This window comes from Mya arenaria, chromosome 4 (genome assembly GCF_026914265.1).
Source record: "Mya arenaria isolate MELC-2E11 chromosome 4, ASM2691426v1".
NCBI lineage: Eukaryota > Metazoa > Mollusca > Bivalvia > Myida > Myidae > Mya > Mya arenaria.
In genome coordinates, this window is record NC_069125.1 from 39574525 (window position 1) to 39588147 (window position 13623).

The window sequence follows — 13623 nt, forward strand, 5'->3', positions numbered from 1 at the left end:
GGCATACACACAATGGAAAACTACTACTATCAGTGACGGGATTGTCTGGTTTGTACCGCCAAAATTTTGATTCAGAAATGTTTTAACCGTCAAAGCAAACGGTCAGTTATATTTTTGTCTGAAACATACCAAAGTTTTTACATTTTACTATCAATGATATCCTCATATTAATTAGTATTCAAAACATAATTTATGAAACATTTATATCAACGTGATAAACATTGTAGTACACACGTGGTTTTAGTAGTAAAGACTTACTCATTCGTAACGGAATAGTGTACTCAGTACTGCTCCTGAAATTGCATTACATCAATTCAAAATGGACAATAAAAAAGAGGAAATTAATGTGGATGTGATAAAGGAAGAGGATGAAGATGTAGTAGATGAAGATGCTACTGATGACTCGAAAAACCAGTCCAAAAGCGATGAAACGGACAAAGAGGTTGAACATCTTTCAAAACCTCCACCAGTTACGTTTTCTGTGTCAATTCCAAGTGACAATGAAGGATCAGGTGAACAGCCCGCTGAATCGACTCCAATGTTGGGGAGAGAATCTGAGAATGGGAGGCTGACATACAATCTTAATGATATGGAGGTTGTTGAAGTGGTATGTACAATGTGTATACATGTGCGACGATACGTCTCATCCATGATACGACCCAAATCTGTTGACCATACAACACAGGGCAAATATTTATAAAAAACATCTTTATTCATTTCGTAATTTAAGTTAATTTCCTAAACTTTTCTCAGTGAAATTTAAAGAAGAGTTAAACAGGTACAAGTGTATTTAACATTAAAGTATGTACCGATATATTACATAAAATTAATTAAAAATAAAGTATTTCAGATATAATTATGATATTGATATTATATAATTTTACCAATGAGGTACCTGCATACAAAAAATACTTAAGTTAGGAAATAACTTAAGATGTTATATGAATACCTGCCCAGATCAGTTATTAAATCTCAAATGGACATCTTTCAATAAAGGCCGTATTGTTTAATCCGGGTTGTGTCGGTTGGGACTTGTTGTTAAAATATTTAATTGTTGTGATCATCTGTATTAATGAACTTATCTTTCAAACAATTCTTAAAAAACTGTAAATCTAGGCACACTTATAAATATTGCAAGTCACAATCTATTTTGTTACTATTGCGGGATTATTTCATAAGATTGAAGTAGAGTATTTTTTATTATGCAAAATATAAAAAGTAATAATATTATGTTATATTATATACAGTACAGAAATAAGGTAAACTTCATTATATGAATTTCTGCATAGTTGAATGTTAAAATTCTCTAAGTAATTCTAATAGGCTATGACGATTCTTCAAGGCCTTGTTAATAGTTATTCACATGTCTTTTACATTGATATGATGTTGTTTTTTTTCAGACTGAAATTGAATTACCACTAAAACCAGGACAGCCTTCAGTGCTGAACAGTGATCTCTCCCTTCCCCCGGGCACGGGCTCTTTTGGCGACAGTAGTGTGGACACAGCTGAAAAGAAATCTGGGGATGGGGAGCCTGAGCGGGCTACTTGGGGCGGTCAGCTTGAGTTTCTTCTAACATGTGTTGGTTATGCGGTCGGTCTGGGCAACGTGTGGCGTTTCCCGTTTCTGTGCTACAAAAATGGAGGAGGTAATTTTAAAAGTCTTTTTTATGATATTACATGCATCATAGTGTTAAATTAACATGACTATGCACCGCTTTATCTATGTACCATTATAGATAGCACATTTGGTAAAAGCTTCACTCTCACAGACTGACCATTTTGACAACTTTTTATTCTTATTGTCTTGGAATGAGCCAAATTTTGCGTAAATGTCTGAAAACATTAGACAGCAGATAACAGATCAGATGGCAGTATTTAATATTCAATATAAATTTAAGTTCGAAAAATTATGTTTTTCTTACCTTTTAAGAAAAATGAAATTTTCGGCATTTTGCAACCAGTTGAGATCTGTTCTAATGTGAGTTATGACATCTTATATGACTTTATTGAAAAGATTAATGCAAAAAACAGCTGGTACTGAGACAAAAAATACAAAAGCTGTCCAATTGATAAATCTGTGAGAGTGAAGTTTTAAAGTCAGTAATGGAACAAAAGGGGAATGAGGATGTGCACAATGATTCATATGAAAGTAAAGGTAAACCAATATAAAGTTCATATGGTAATTTAATTGCATTAGCAAATCAAACTCTAAAAATCAATTGCTCAAGGAATTAAGAAAATTTACCATCCTGAGATTTTAAATACTTTTCAAGGTCAATTAACCCTTTTCATATGTGTTTTGTGTGTGTGCTGTTGTTATCATTCCATTATCTGTGTGATCGATAAATGATAGTGCTGCTCATGTTCTATATTGAATAAATAGTAGTTAATAAATAAAGGATACTGCAGTATATATATGAACATTGTATGTTTATACATTCCCCATGTGAATAAGTCATCAGACAGTGTTTTCCAATGTAGATCATTCATGTTGATGCCAGATGGAAATCTCAGCGCTAAAGGGCTAGAAGCAGCTTTTATCTGCTTCATCAATCAGTCTTATTATTGCATACATGAATTCTTATTCCTTTGAGAAAATGCCAAGAATTCAATAGGAAATACTTATGGTGAAACAGATCTTGAACTGCTCCTGTATGAAGGAGAATCAATTGTTCATAGCTTACAGTTCTAAATAAACTGTAAAAGTAATTCAGTCAATACTTCAAATTTGGCTTAATAAATCAATTTTTAAACTTATACCTTAAACAAATGTTTTTCATGCACCTTCCCCCAACAACCTTAGTAATAAGTTGTTGTTTTTCGAACTCTTATAATCATATAAATTAAAACTGGATCTGATGTGTGTATTTGATGTCTGTCATCATAATTACAATTGAAAACATAAAGTAGTTAAGATTTGTTAAGTTACAACAAGCCGAAGTGTCATTCTTATCATTCATAACTTGTTTTGAATGGACTTCAGAAACCATAACTATCAAAACACTTGTCCCTTCCCTCTTATCATTTGGATGCCATTGCCGGTTACACTGATATTTTTGTTTTAAACTTAAGGCCTTTACAGTTATTAATAAGATTATCTAGTTCATGTATGACATATTAAGTAAATTAATAAGATTTTCTGTTCATTATGCTGTGCATCTCCTGCTAGTTGCACTGGGGTCACAGTAGAGGCCATTTTCCTGTTTATTTGTTTATTGGCTCAAGGCCATTTTAAATATGGTCCATTTCTTAAAACCCCCAAAAAAACTCCGAAACTGCACAGCAGGATACTCAGATCAGAGATCTGATTAGACAATGAGCCAGTTAGATTTAGATCAATACACGGAGGTTGTGTACAATAACATGTTTTGGGGGTGGGTCACTTGTAGAAGGATTAAATTAGGCCTTTAAGGCATAATGATAAACTTGAATTACTTTAGTCTAGCTACACCAGTCCTAATTCGGATTCAGTAGATTCCAAAGAAACAAAAATATCATAGTCAATAAGGTGAATCACGTATGTCTTTTTACTTAGTGACTGTTTTCCTGTCCATGTAAACAAGGAAGCAGTATCAGAACAGACAGAATTGTATAAATTTACATTTTGTTCTTGTTGGCTGTCAGCTAAGCACAATATACGACATGATCTCTGCATCATGCTGGGTCTGCTTTCTGGCACAATCTTCAGAGTTTGTTTCTTTTTTAGGAAACAGTGCCATCAATATTCGCAAGACAAAATGTTATTCAGATAAAACAAATATGTTACTAATGTTTTTGTTTACTTGAATAGATTTGCAGAATTCCTTGGCGTAATCTGTTTTGCAGTTTATAATATAAGATTCTTCATGATGGAAAAACCTTGTATGTAAAAACCGACAAGAACTAGCTGAAAAAGTCACTAATATAGATCTATAGAGCACATTTTTTAGGTTCTCATTTTTATTTTTTGTTTTTCACCATTTTGGAAATGGAACCAGAAGCTTTTGATTTTATGGAAACTATTTGGTCATACTTTTATACAAAAACCTTATTCCAATTTGTTGACGATTTTTTTTTAAAGAATATTATTCTTTTTATTTGATTTTTCGATTTTTGGGGAAAAAGTGTATGTTTTATCAATGGGAATGAGGGCGAATTTCGACCCCAAATTCAGGTCAGAAAATACACACTTTTATGGGGAAAAGAAAGTGGAGGTATCTTCATAGCATAAATATATATATGTGATACAAATAAGCAATTCTGACTTGTAAGAGTTGTCTTCAGTTTGTGATGTCCCTGTTCTATATTGCAGTCATCAATTATCAATACCCTCACATTAAGCATAGGTTCATTATTGACCAGTTTGGTAAAAAAATGTTACCATGTATGTCTTATGTTTAAGGTGCGTTCCTGATCCCTTACATTATCATGTTGGGAGTGGTTGGTCTGCCCCTCTTCTACATGGAGCTCTCCATTGGACAATTTGCTTCCCTGGGACCCATTACCATCTGGAAATTCAACCCACTATTGAAAGGTATTTCAGTTTTTAAAATTTTAACTTCAGGTTTTTATTAAGGTTAATATAACTGGGCCAAATATAACTCTTCCACCAAATCACAGTCCAATTATTTGACCCCCTGTGGCTTTTTTGTGGGCTCACAAAATGTAAACCAGTCACCAATGTGGCAAAAGGACACTAGTGAGGCAGTGACCATTTTGACCACTGATAACAGTAACCAGTGACCAATGTGGTCTCTCAAAAAGGACTACAGTGAGGCAGTGACCATTTCGGCCACTGAAAACAGTCGCCAGTGACCAATGTGGCCTCTCAAAAAGGACTCCAGTGAGGCAGTGACCATTTTGCCCACTGAAAACACAGACACCAGTCCTCTCAAAGAGGATACCAGTAAGGCAGTGAACAGTTTTGCCACAAATAACAGAAACCAGTGACCAATATAATGGCCTCCCTAATAAACACCAGTGAATTTTGTGGTCTAGATGAAATATCTTCTTGAAAGGGGATCCTGTTCCATATTTAAAGCATCACACAGACACAGTGATATTGGTACTGATAACATTGGTTAATTGCAATTTAAATGTCTTGTCTTGTTTCCTGTAAGATGCACAATGCAACAGGATGTCTTGACAGCTAACATTTAGCAGAACAACAGTTGCATTATACTGTAGAAATTTGAGTAAGCATGGTGTCATTAGGTCAAACCAATATAAGATATTTACATGCTGACAATAATAACAGGCTAGGAAGGTAGGGAAGGAAAATATTTTATTCTGAAACTTATATTGTTGTGGTTTTTAATCTATTCATCCAAGCAATGTTCATACTTATTTTACCGATATTTCAATGAAAATGGGTAGGGTCACCATTGGTCAGGTTACCCAAACCACAGCTTTAATTATTTTACACCTTACAACACCTTACAACAAAGCAGGACCTTTTCTATCTTGACTGTATTAATGAATTGTTAAGAAAGATCCTATTTGCGCTGCAATTATCATATGATGAAGAAAAAAATTGTCAATACAGTAGTTGTTTAAATTGCCTTATACAGTAATTACTTGACATCAGGGTTCCTAGAACACTTGACGTACCACTTGATTACATCCTTTTCAAAGTGATAACAGTTGAAAATCTCAATATTATTAGAAATCTCCATTATTGAGATAATAATTCGAAGTTGATTTTAACAGGGATTTTTCCTAAAAGTTATAGGCTTGTACAAGTTTTTACCACATATTACATACATACATGTACCAACCTATTGAAAGTAAAAGAAAATCTGGTTCCTGTATTGGAGTGCACAAAGTTAGTGCTTTTCCCCTTGGCACAGATGTTTCGATACTGAAGTATTCACACTGCCTGCTGTGAGTGTGTGACTCAGTTCTTATGAATGTTTCTTCAATTTTCTATAATACTTTAATATTACATATATATCTAAGAAGTATGAGAAACACAACGTTTTTTGTTGTTGTTTTTTTCCTTCTGCTCCACATGTAGTTATATTGAAGGCAAAAATACATGATAAAGCATTTATAATGCTGCATTTGTATTTAAAGGGACTAGACACCAGATGATGCAACTGTAAGAAAAAAAGAAATTGTCAAAACTTACATAAAAATTAACATTGTTGTGTACGCATTGAATCTTAATTACTGATGTATCACAAAGCTTACGACACAAGCTTTTCGAAGTTCATGTTTTTCCAATTCAAACATTTATTGGGTCTCGTCTAAATCCCAGTTAATTTAAAAATGGCGTTGGTAAATGTATCTGTACTATTCACGTGACTTTCACATGCTGAATATATACACTATAAACTGGGAAAACATTATGCGCTATTTCAAAACTTGTCAAATATTCTTCTTATCATGTAAAGTGATGTATTATCAACCTCATTCTATTTGTTTTGACAATTCTAGGCTTGTTTTAAGGAAATAGGTTTTGCTGATTTTGGAACCATCTGGTGTATAGTCACTTTAAAATAAAACCTTCGGTCCAGGCTCCTGAAATAGTAATACAGCTGTATGACTGCATGTACAGAACGGAAAAGTTAAATTTACTAAAGAAATAAAAGTGAAGAGTGGCAGATAAAAATTGTCATTTATGAGTATTATAGCAGATAGGTTGTCATGTACATCCTATTTACACATGTATATTTGACAGTAATGGTGCTACTCTGGACACATAATTAATTAACATATATCACTGACGAAACCAGAAGCTTGCATCTCGTATGACTTTTGGGCCTACATGTACCCTATGAGATACAGAGATAGTATGACTTTTGTGCCAACCCTACATTAATGAATGACTCTTGGGCCTAGCTTCCCTATGACTTTTAGACCTTCCCTATGACTTAAAGATTATAATAGGCTTTTATGAAAACTAACCATTGCTTACAGAATGGTCATCAAATTTAACCACGATTCTCTTTTATTACCATTGATTAATTCGTTGATTGATGGATGGTCCAATGTTCTTTTTACATAAATGTATATTATTTTCCTTTAAAACTGTTTTTTTTTTTCTTGGAGCAGAACTGTTTATATACATGTAACAAACAAAATGTATGTTATAAGTGTCATACTTAATAAATATTCATCATTTTCAGGTGTTGGATACGCGTCTGTGATCGTTAATTGGTTTATAGCCCTCTACTACAATGTTATCGTAGCCCAGTGTATATTTTACTTCTTCGCTTCAATGACATCTGAATTACCATGGACACGATGCGATAATGAATGGAATACGCCCAACTGTACATTCGATAGTAAGTAACTGTTCTTTTGACTTCCAGCATGTAGTCATTCCAAGAGTGCCATCTTTCTGTATCAGTCCCTACATTTTGTGATTTATCAATTCGCAATGTTTTAACATTAATATTTTATGAGCCTAATGGTTTAGCTCCTAAGCAGGCAGATAAAAGGGGTTTTGATGAACTACCATACTTTATTGGGTTATTTTCTTTATACCTTGGGTGGGGAATGTTCCAACACAGGCTGAGATGCATCAAAAGTAAATCTCTTAGATCACTGTATTACCAGGGTCTGTTTTCAATAACTCAGTAAACTGAATTCTTAAATGTTTCAAAGTGTCTATTATATAACTAACTTTGTTGAAAGGTAGAACAGATTATTTGTAACACATGCATCATTTTTTACCATATTTTACTCCAATAATAGCATTTTTACATCACAATTAAAATTTAGCTTTTTCTAGTCTGAATCTCAGACCTAGACTCAGGATGGTAGTGGATACGGACCCTTGTTTATCATTTTCTGCATGACAGGAATAATTCATTGTTTTAAGCCATGTTAACAAGTATATGTTTGCCTCCTGTCAACAGTCCTCCACCCGACTGATTAAGCAAACCACTGTTGCATTGTCGATGTCTGTATGGGTCTATTTAAGCGCATGACCATTGTGTGGAGCAGTTTTCTGTTCTGTATGTGCTTCCATTTTAAAACCCATTATTATTATTTTTTTGTTTATAGATGCAACAAGATTTGCAGCCGCAGCGAAAAACTTGACGGTGACGGCGACACCGTCAGAAGAATATTATAGGTGAGAAGAGAAACGGTCTGTCTTACAGAGTTGGTTAAACCATAAGTCAACCCATTTGGTCACCTCATTTTTATAAAGTTCTATCTTAAAAATTGTGGACAATGAGATTTTTAGATGAGGCCAAACAAAACAATAGTTTAGTTAGGGTTACATTCTTTTCAAAAACAGAGAGGGTAGGTAGGATTTTTATTTGTTTTACTAGGGCTTTATGTAAGAAGGTAATTGTCATCACTGTTGAATTGGGGTAAAATTTTATTCTGTTTAAAGGTTTTTAACTAAATATTTGAATTCACGATTAAAAACAAAATGCATAAATATATGTAATATATATCTTTTTCATTATATTTTTACCAACTGACTATAAAAATTGTATGAAAATGGGTTGGCGTCTATTTCATAGGAAGGGCCAGGTAACCTAAACCAAATGGGTTTGTTTTTAAGCCATCTGTCTCGCAAAAGCTTTTATGTTGGATGATTTTATAATGTCTTAAAACACTTTAGTTTTCACAATTTCCAGTAACATAATGCTCTTTCTATAGTACCTTTGCAATGAAAATGACAACTTCAGGAGCAATTTTCTTGAAAATGTAATAATGTCAGATAGAAAATTATAAGAAGGTGGCGACAATTTGTTTTATACTTTCAACAAAGAGCCATAGTAATAGCTGCTGTATTTTCAGCATCTTGTTGATAAGATAGATTTTATAGGAAAAAGTATAAAGAACAGTTTTAGTTTGCTTAAGCTCTATAATATGTTGGATGACTTTCAATTTGAAAAAAAATCTTATTTGATCTGGTAGCATGAAGTTTGGAATACCCTGAAAATGATGTTCCTCAGAAAAAAATAATTGAAGTATGATGTGATTTAAATATAGATTCTATAATATTGCAGAGAATTCTGCATCATTTAATGCTTCTCAGGTAAAGAACGTATAAGAATACAACCTATATTTTCAGCCAATGAAATGACAGATATATTTATATGCAATTTAAGTACTAGACTTAATCAATAAGAATTTCAACTTTTCTGGATGTTTTTAATGCTGCCTAGTATTGTCAACTCCCTGTGTCAGATTTTGCATTCACAATGTGTCAGTGTATGAGGTTGCGGTCTAAGTCAGTTACCGGTAGATGACCTGAAGTAAAATCATAGTGTATATGAAGTGCTTAATCGCTATGATATTTCTGCCCATTCTTTATAATTAAGATTTTATTTCAGGTCATCTACCTACTAGTTAGTTTATTATCAGGCGTATGTGGCTGAACACATATATTGAATTAGAAACCATTAATAAGGACCTGCGTTTTATTACACAATCACATTATTTTGTTTTCAACAAACATTTGATTGTCTCTTACTTGTGAAAGAGGAAGATATTTGATGCAACTCTTGATGAATTACATGAACTCTCAATGCCATAAGAAGCCTTAGTGATTACAGCCTTATTGATTGTGTATATGTTCCTGTGGAAAGATTTCCTCCAGCTATCGCGCAATATTTTGTCATTTCTTTACTTATTTTTTATATGAGGGTAACTTAATAAGCAATAGTGCTTATTTTTGATCTTTTATACAATAAAGTTGGCAGACTCTTGACAGAGCTTCCATGATGAATTTTAAACTGGAAATACCGGTATGAGTTTAAAAATTATAAAAAATGAGAATATTTCGGACCGATTTTTTTATACTTTTTGAAACTGAAATCGGTCTGGCTTGGTCAAAATCGGTCCAGACCGGCAAATTGCCGGTTTTTAGAAGCCCTGCTCATTATCATAAATGATTGAAGAATGCCAGCATTTTATAGTTCTCTTACAAATGTTTACTGTAAATAAATGATGCAAAAGCAAAACAGTGAATGTTAAGAACAACTTCATTGTATCTGACAATAAAAAATGTAAAATATGGGATATAATTGGAGTTGGCACTTAAAATTCCCATTATAGAGAAAGTGCTGAGGAAATAAAAAGTAATTGATGTTAGTACTGCAAGATCACACTTTGAAATAGCTCAACACCCAAGTCTCTTTGTATGCTTTCTCAAAATAAATCTTAAGAACACAGACAGTTCTTTAAATAAGATGAACAAGAGACTATTTTAAGCTAGGTGAAGGTCAAGGTTAAAGTGTTGTGAGTACATGGGATCGTCTTCTTGAGCACATGAAATTTTCTCTTCTGCAGGTGGAACTGTAAATGGATCTTACTGAAGTGAGTTAGGATGCCCATAAAAAAAGAAATCTAATTTGTCTTCCCTGGTTTCATACACTGTCTACTGATATCTTGTTAACTTGGTAACGGAGAACTAACTAAGGCCAGAGTTTTTTTATCTTTAGATTTACGGGAGATTTTTCAAAAAGTTGGGTAAGGAGGAGGAAATAAAAATAAAAATAAAATGCATAAAATGTCCCGAAGGAGAAATAAATAAAAATAAAACGGATTTTTCTCCGATTTTTTTTATTTTTTAAATCTTCTTATATCATGAAGACAAAACACACCATACTTGTGTCAGCTATTTCATAGGCTGAAAAAAGGGTGATAGATCACCATAAAGTTTCAAAAGCATAATTATAAGATCCTTTTAATGACTGAAAATATTGACCTCAACACTGTTGAGTTCAAGCGCTCATTAAAATTAATTGTATACATTTGTTCGAATGCATCTATGCATATGAGGTGCTTATATTATCAACCCATGGATTTTATGAAACATGTCAGTGTAATAAAGAAGTTTAAATGGCCATTTCTAACCTTTTGCCCACAGTATAAGCATAACCTTTCCATTGTGAAGTAATCAAACATTGAACAAAGTTTCAGACACGGTATAATAAGGAGGTCAAATGTGTTTTTAACGAAATAGTACCATGACAACTTACCGTGATGTGGTTTTGATATAGAAAAAATAACCAAAAAAAGTTGACGCCCTGATGGAAATTCCTCTTCACTTCAAAGTTTGACAGGGCTTACGGATACACGGACAGTCAAAATCTACATTTATGTACTTCACCAAAGAAAATTCGGGAGCATTATGATAAATTGACAAGTGTTATATGTTTCAAAAAACCAGGTCTAAGAACTGATTTTAGAAGCAGTCCTGATAAATATCCTAATTCCAGCTATGCCCGTTGGCAATAAGCAACGGATAAGTTTGACTTCTTGCACTGACTGCCAGATATCTTATGTTCAGATTTTTTCTGTTTTATCGGAAACACACACTATGTTATTATTACATCATTTTCAGTATTCTTTAGCGATTTAAATTCTAATTCATTATTAAACTAATTAACAACTACGAATATCACGATACCTTGTGTTTTTCTCTTCAAATATGTGATCGTGAAGTAGTGTGTTCAATGCTCCCCAGAGTCAAATTCAGAAAAAAATATCCATTTTGACTATGATGAACACGATATCATTTTGCAGTTTGTGTTTGTCAGAAGCTATACATTTTTGCACTGTAATCCAATTCATCCTTGTTAATATACGACGTGCGCCAACGACTTTTAATAGACAAAACAACCCAAGAATTTCTGTCTCCTTATTTTGACCGGAAGTTTCGCAATCATTTCACGAAACGCGAACAACATACTGAATCTATAAAAAAAAAATCACAATAAACACGCTTAAAGTTCTCCACGGTTTGATTTAAATAATGAAAAATAAACATCGGAACGTTTTTGTAGTAAAACATTTCTATATAGCTGCAGAAATTGCGAGAAATAAGGGGTATGACAAAAACTACTTTCACTTTTGACAGGACGTTGTTATGGTAACGGGTACCTGTTCTGTTTCCTCGCATATTTCCGACTGGTTTACGTGGTTTGTGCAGTAAAAAGACCTATAATTAATGACAATTGGTACACCAGTTGGTTCTGGGATATGGGTTATAGAACACTAATTTTATTTTCTTCTTAACATTGGAGCAACGTTCGTCGGAAAAAATAAAAATAAAACTACGAAAATGAATTTTATTTTTATTTGGGTTTTGCAATATTTAGGTACGGCGCTCCCGTAAATCTAAAGATATAAAAACTCTGGCCTAATTGAAAAATAAGCAACTGAATCAATTTGTGTCTGTTGGAACGGTATTGATTCTGTTGCTTGTGTAAGAGATCAGGGTGAATGTTTTCGGCTAGACTTGAAGTTGTTTCTTTCCAATACTAGTGTGATCATTGATCATTTTAGATCTATTACTGGCAGACAGTTCTTGTATTCTGGACCCAGATTCTTCCTGTTTTATCTAGACAAGACTCTTTGCGGATGATGCAATATCTGTCAATATTTCTTTCTATGGTTGCCAATGGATGTCTATATTAGCACCATGTACCATATGTTATTAAAAGTAGTTTCTTAAGAAGATGAAGGTGCAGATTTTGCTTTCTTTAATGCTTCATGTTACAAGAAAAAAAAGTTTTAAATGTCATCGCTAGCTTTAGGGAGTGTTAGCAAAATGAACGATAAGAGCGGCAATTTTCGTTCTGCGAAATATTCCTTTTAGAAAACAAGTTTTTATAAATACCATGGGAGCATTTATAAACACCAGGTGAAAATTTGACTCTTGAAATAATTACTATAAGCATTTTAACTTTTTTTATTGATTTGGTATATATAAAGTATGAAACATTTTATGAATGACAATAGTCACAGTAAAAGAAGTTAATTTTTATGATACAAAGGTCATTTAAAGATTTTGCACTGCTAAATTTTGCAAAATAGTTGGAAACCTGGTATCTTGCTCTGAGCATATATCATAAACACTTCTGTAGGGTATGACAGTTCTATGTGATATATTGTATTTCGTGACAGTCGCTCATGATGGTCATTGGTCAGTATATGTTGAAAGATTGTGATCTCCTATCATTGCCTACTTAGCTCCCAGAGGAAGGAAATCAATGGTTTACTTCTGATTTATAAGGCTTTTATAACAGAGATCTCAGGAGAAACTTAACATAACTCCATATGAAAGTGAAGATGTGTCTGTGTTGGGCTGAGCCCTTTCTTAATATGTTTTATTCACAGAGGACAGAATCATTTGTTTATATGTATAGTATATAATATTATGGGCTAGGAAAACAAACATACCTGGTAAATACAGTGGTTTGCGACTCTCCCCTGTGGTCTTATTGATGTTCTTTTCACAGAGGACAGAATCATTTGTATAAATAAATAGTATACATAAATATAGGCTAGCAAAACGTAAAAAATACAGTTTAGTTTGCTTCTGTTCCCTGTGGTTTTATTGATATTCAGGCCATATGGTTATAGGTTACCAACTTGAACTCTGGCAGGATTTATTGACTTCTGGTTATTACTATAATCCTGTTGACTTTTTGTTTGTATACCATTGTGCAATTGACCTCTATTTTGCAATTCAGATAGTATTTACAAAGATTAATTAGGTAAACATCTGCTAAGTCTAATGAAAATTGCATTGATCTTGACTGTGAGAAGTAGTTTTCCATGACTTGGCCGTCACATGGCCCGCGGTGATGTCAGTATTTCATCATCGTGCACTTTCTCACACTAGCAAAGCTCTATTTGTTTATGTACCGTAAAATAAATGGCCT

The 13623-nt window shown here is 33.3% G+C and overlaps 1 protein-coding gene across 1 annotated transcript in view; it reads left to right on the forward strand.

Moving 5' to 3' along the window:
• Positions 1-13623, forward strand: part of LOC128231338 (sodium- and chloride-dependent glycine transporter 1-like) — a 32465-nt gene continuing 18842 nt past the window's right edge. Inside the window, exons 1-5 of the mRNA XM_052944013.1 lie at positions 1-607; positions 1401-1647; positions 4383-4514; positions 7111-7269; positions 7994-8063. Coding sequence (XP_052799973.1) covers positions 320-607; positions 1401-1647; positions 4383-4514; positions 7111-7269; positions 7994-8063 — 896 coding nt within the window. The 5' untranslated portion in view covers positions 1-319. The remainder of the gene's footprint in view (positions 608-1400; positions 1648-4382; positions 4515-7110; positions 7270-7993; positions 8064-13623) is intronic.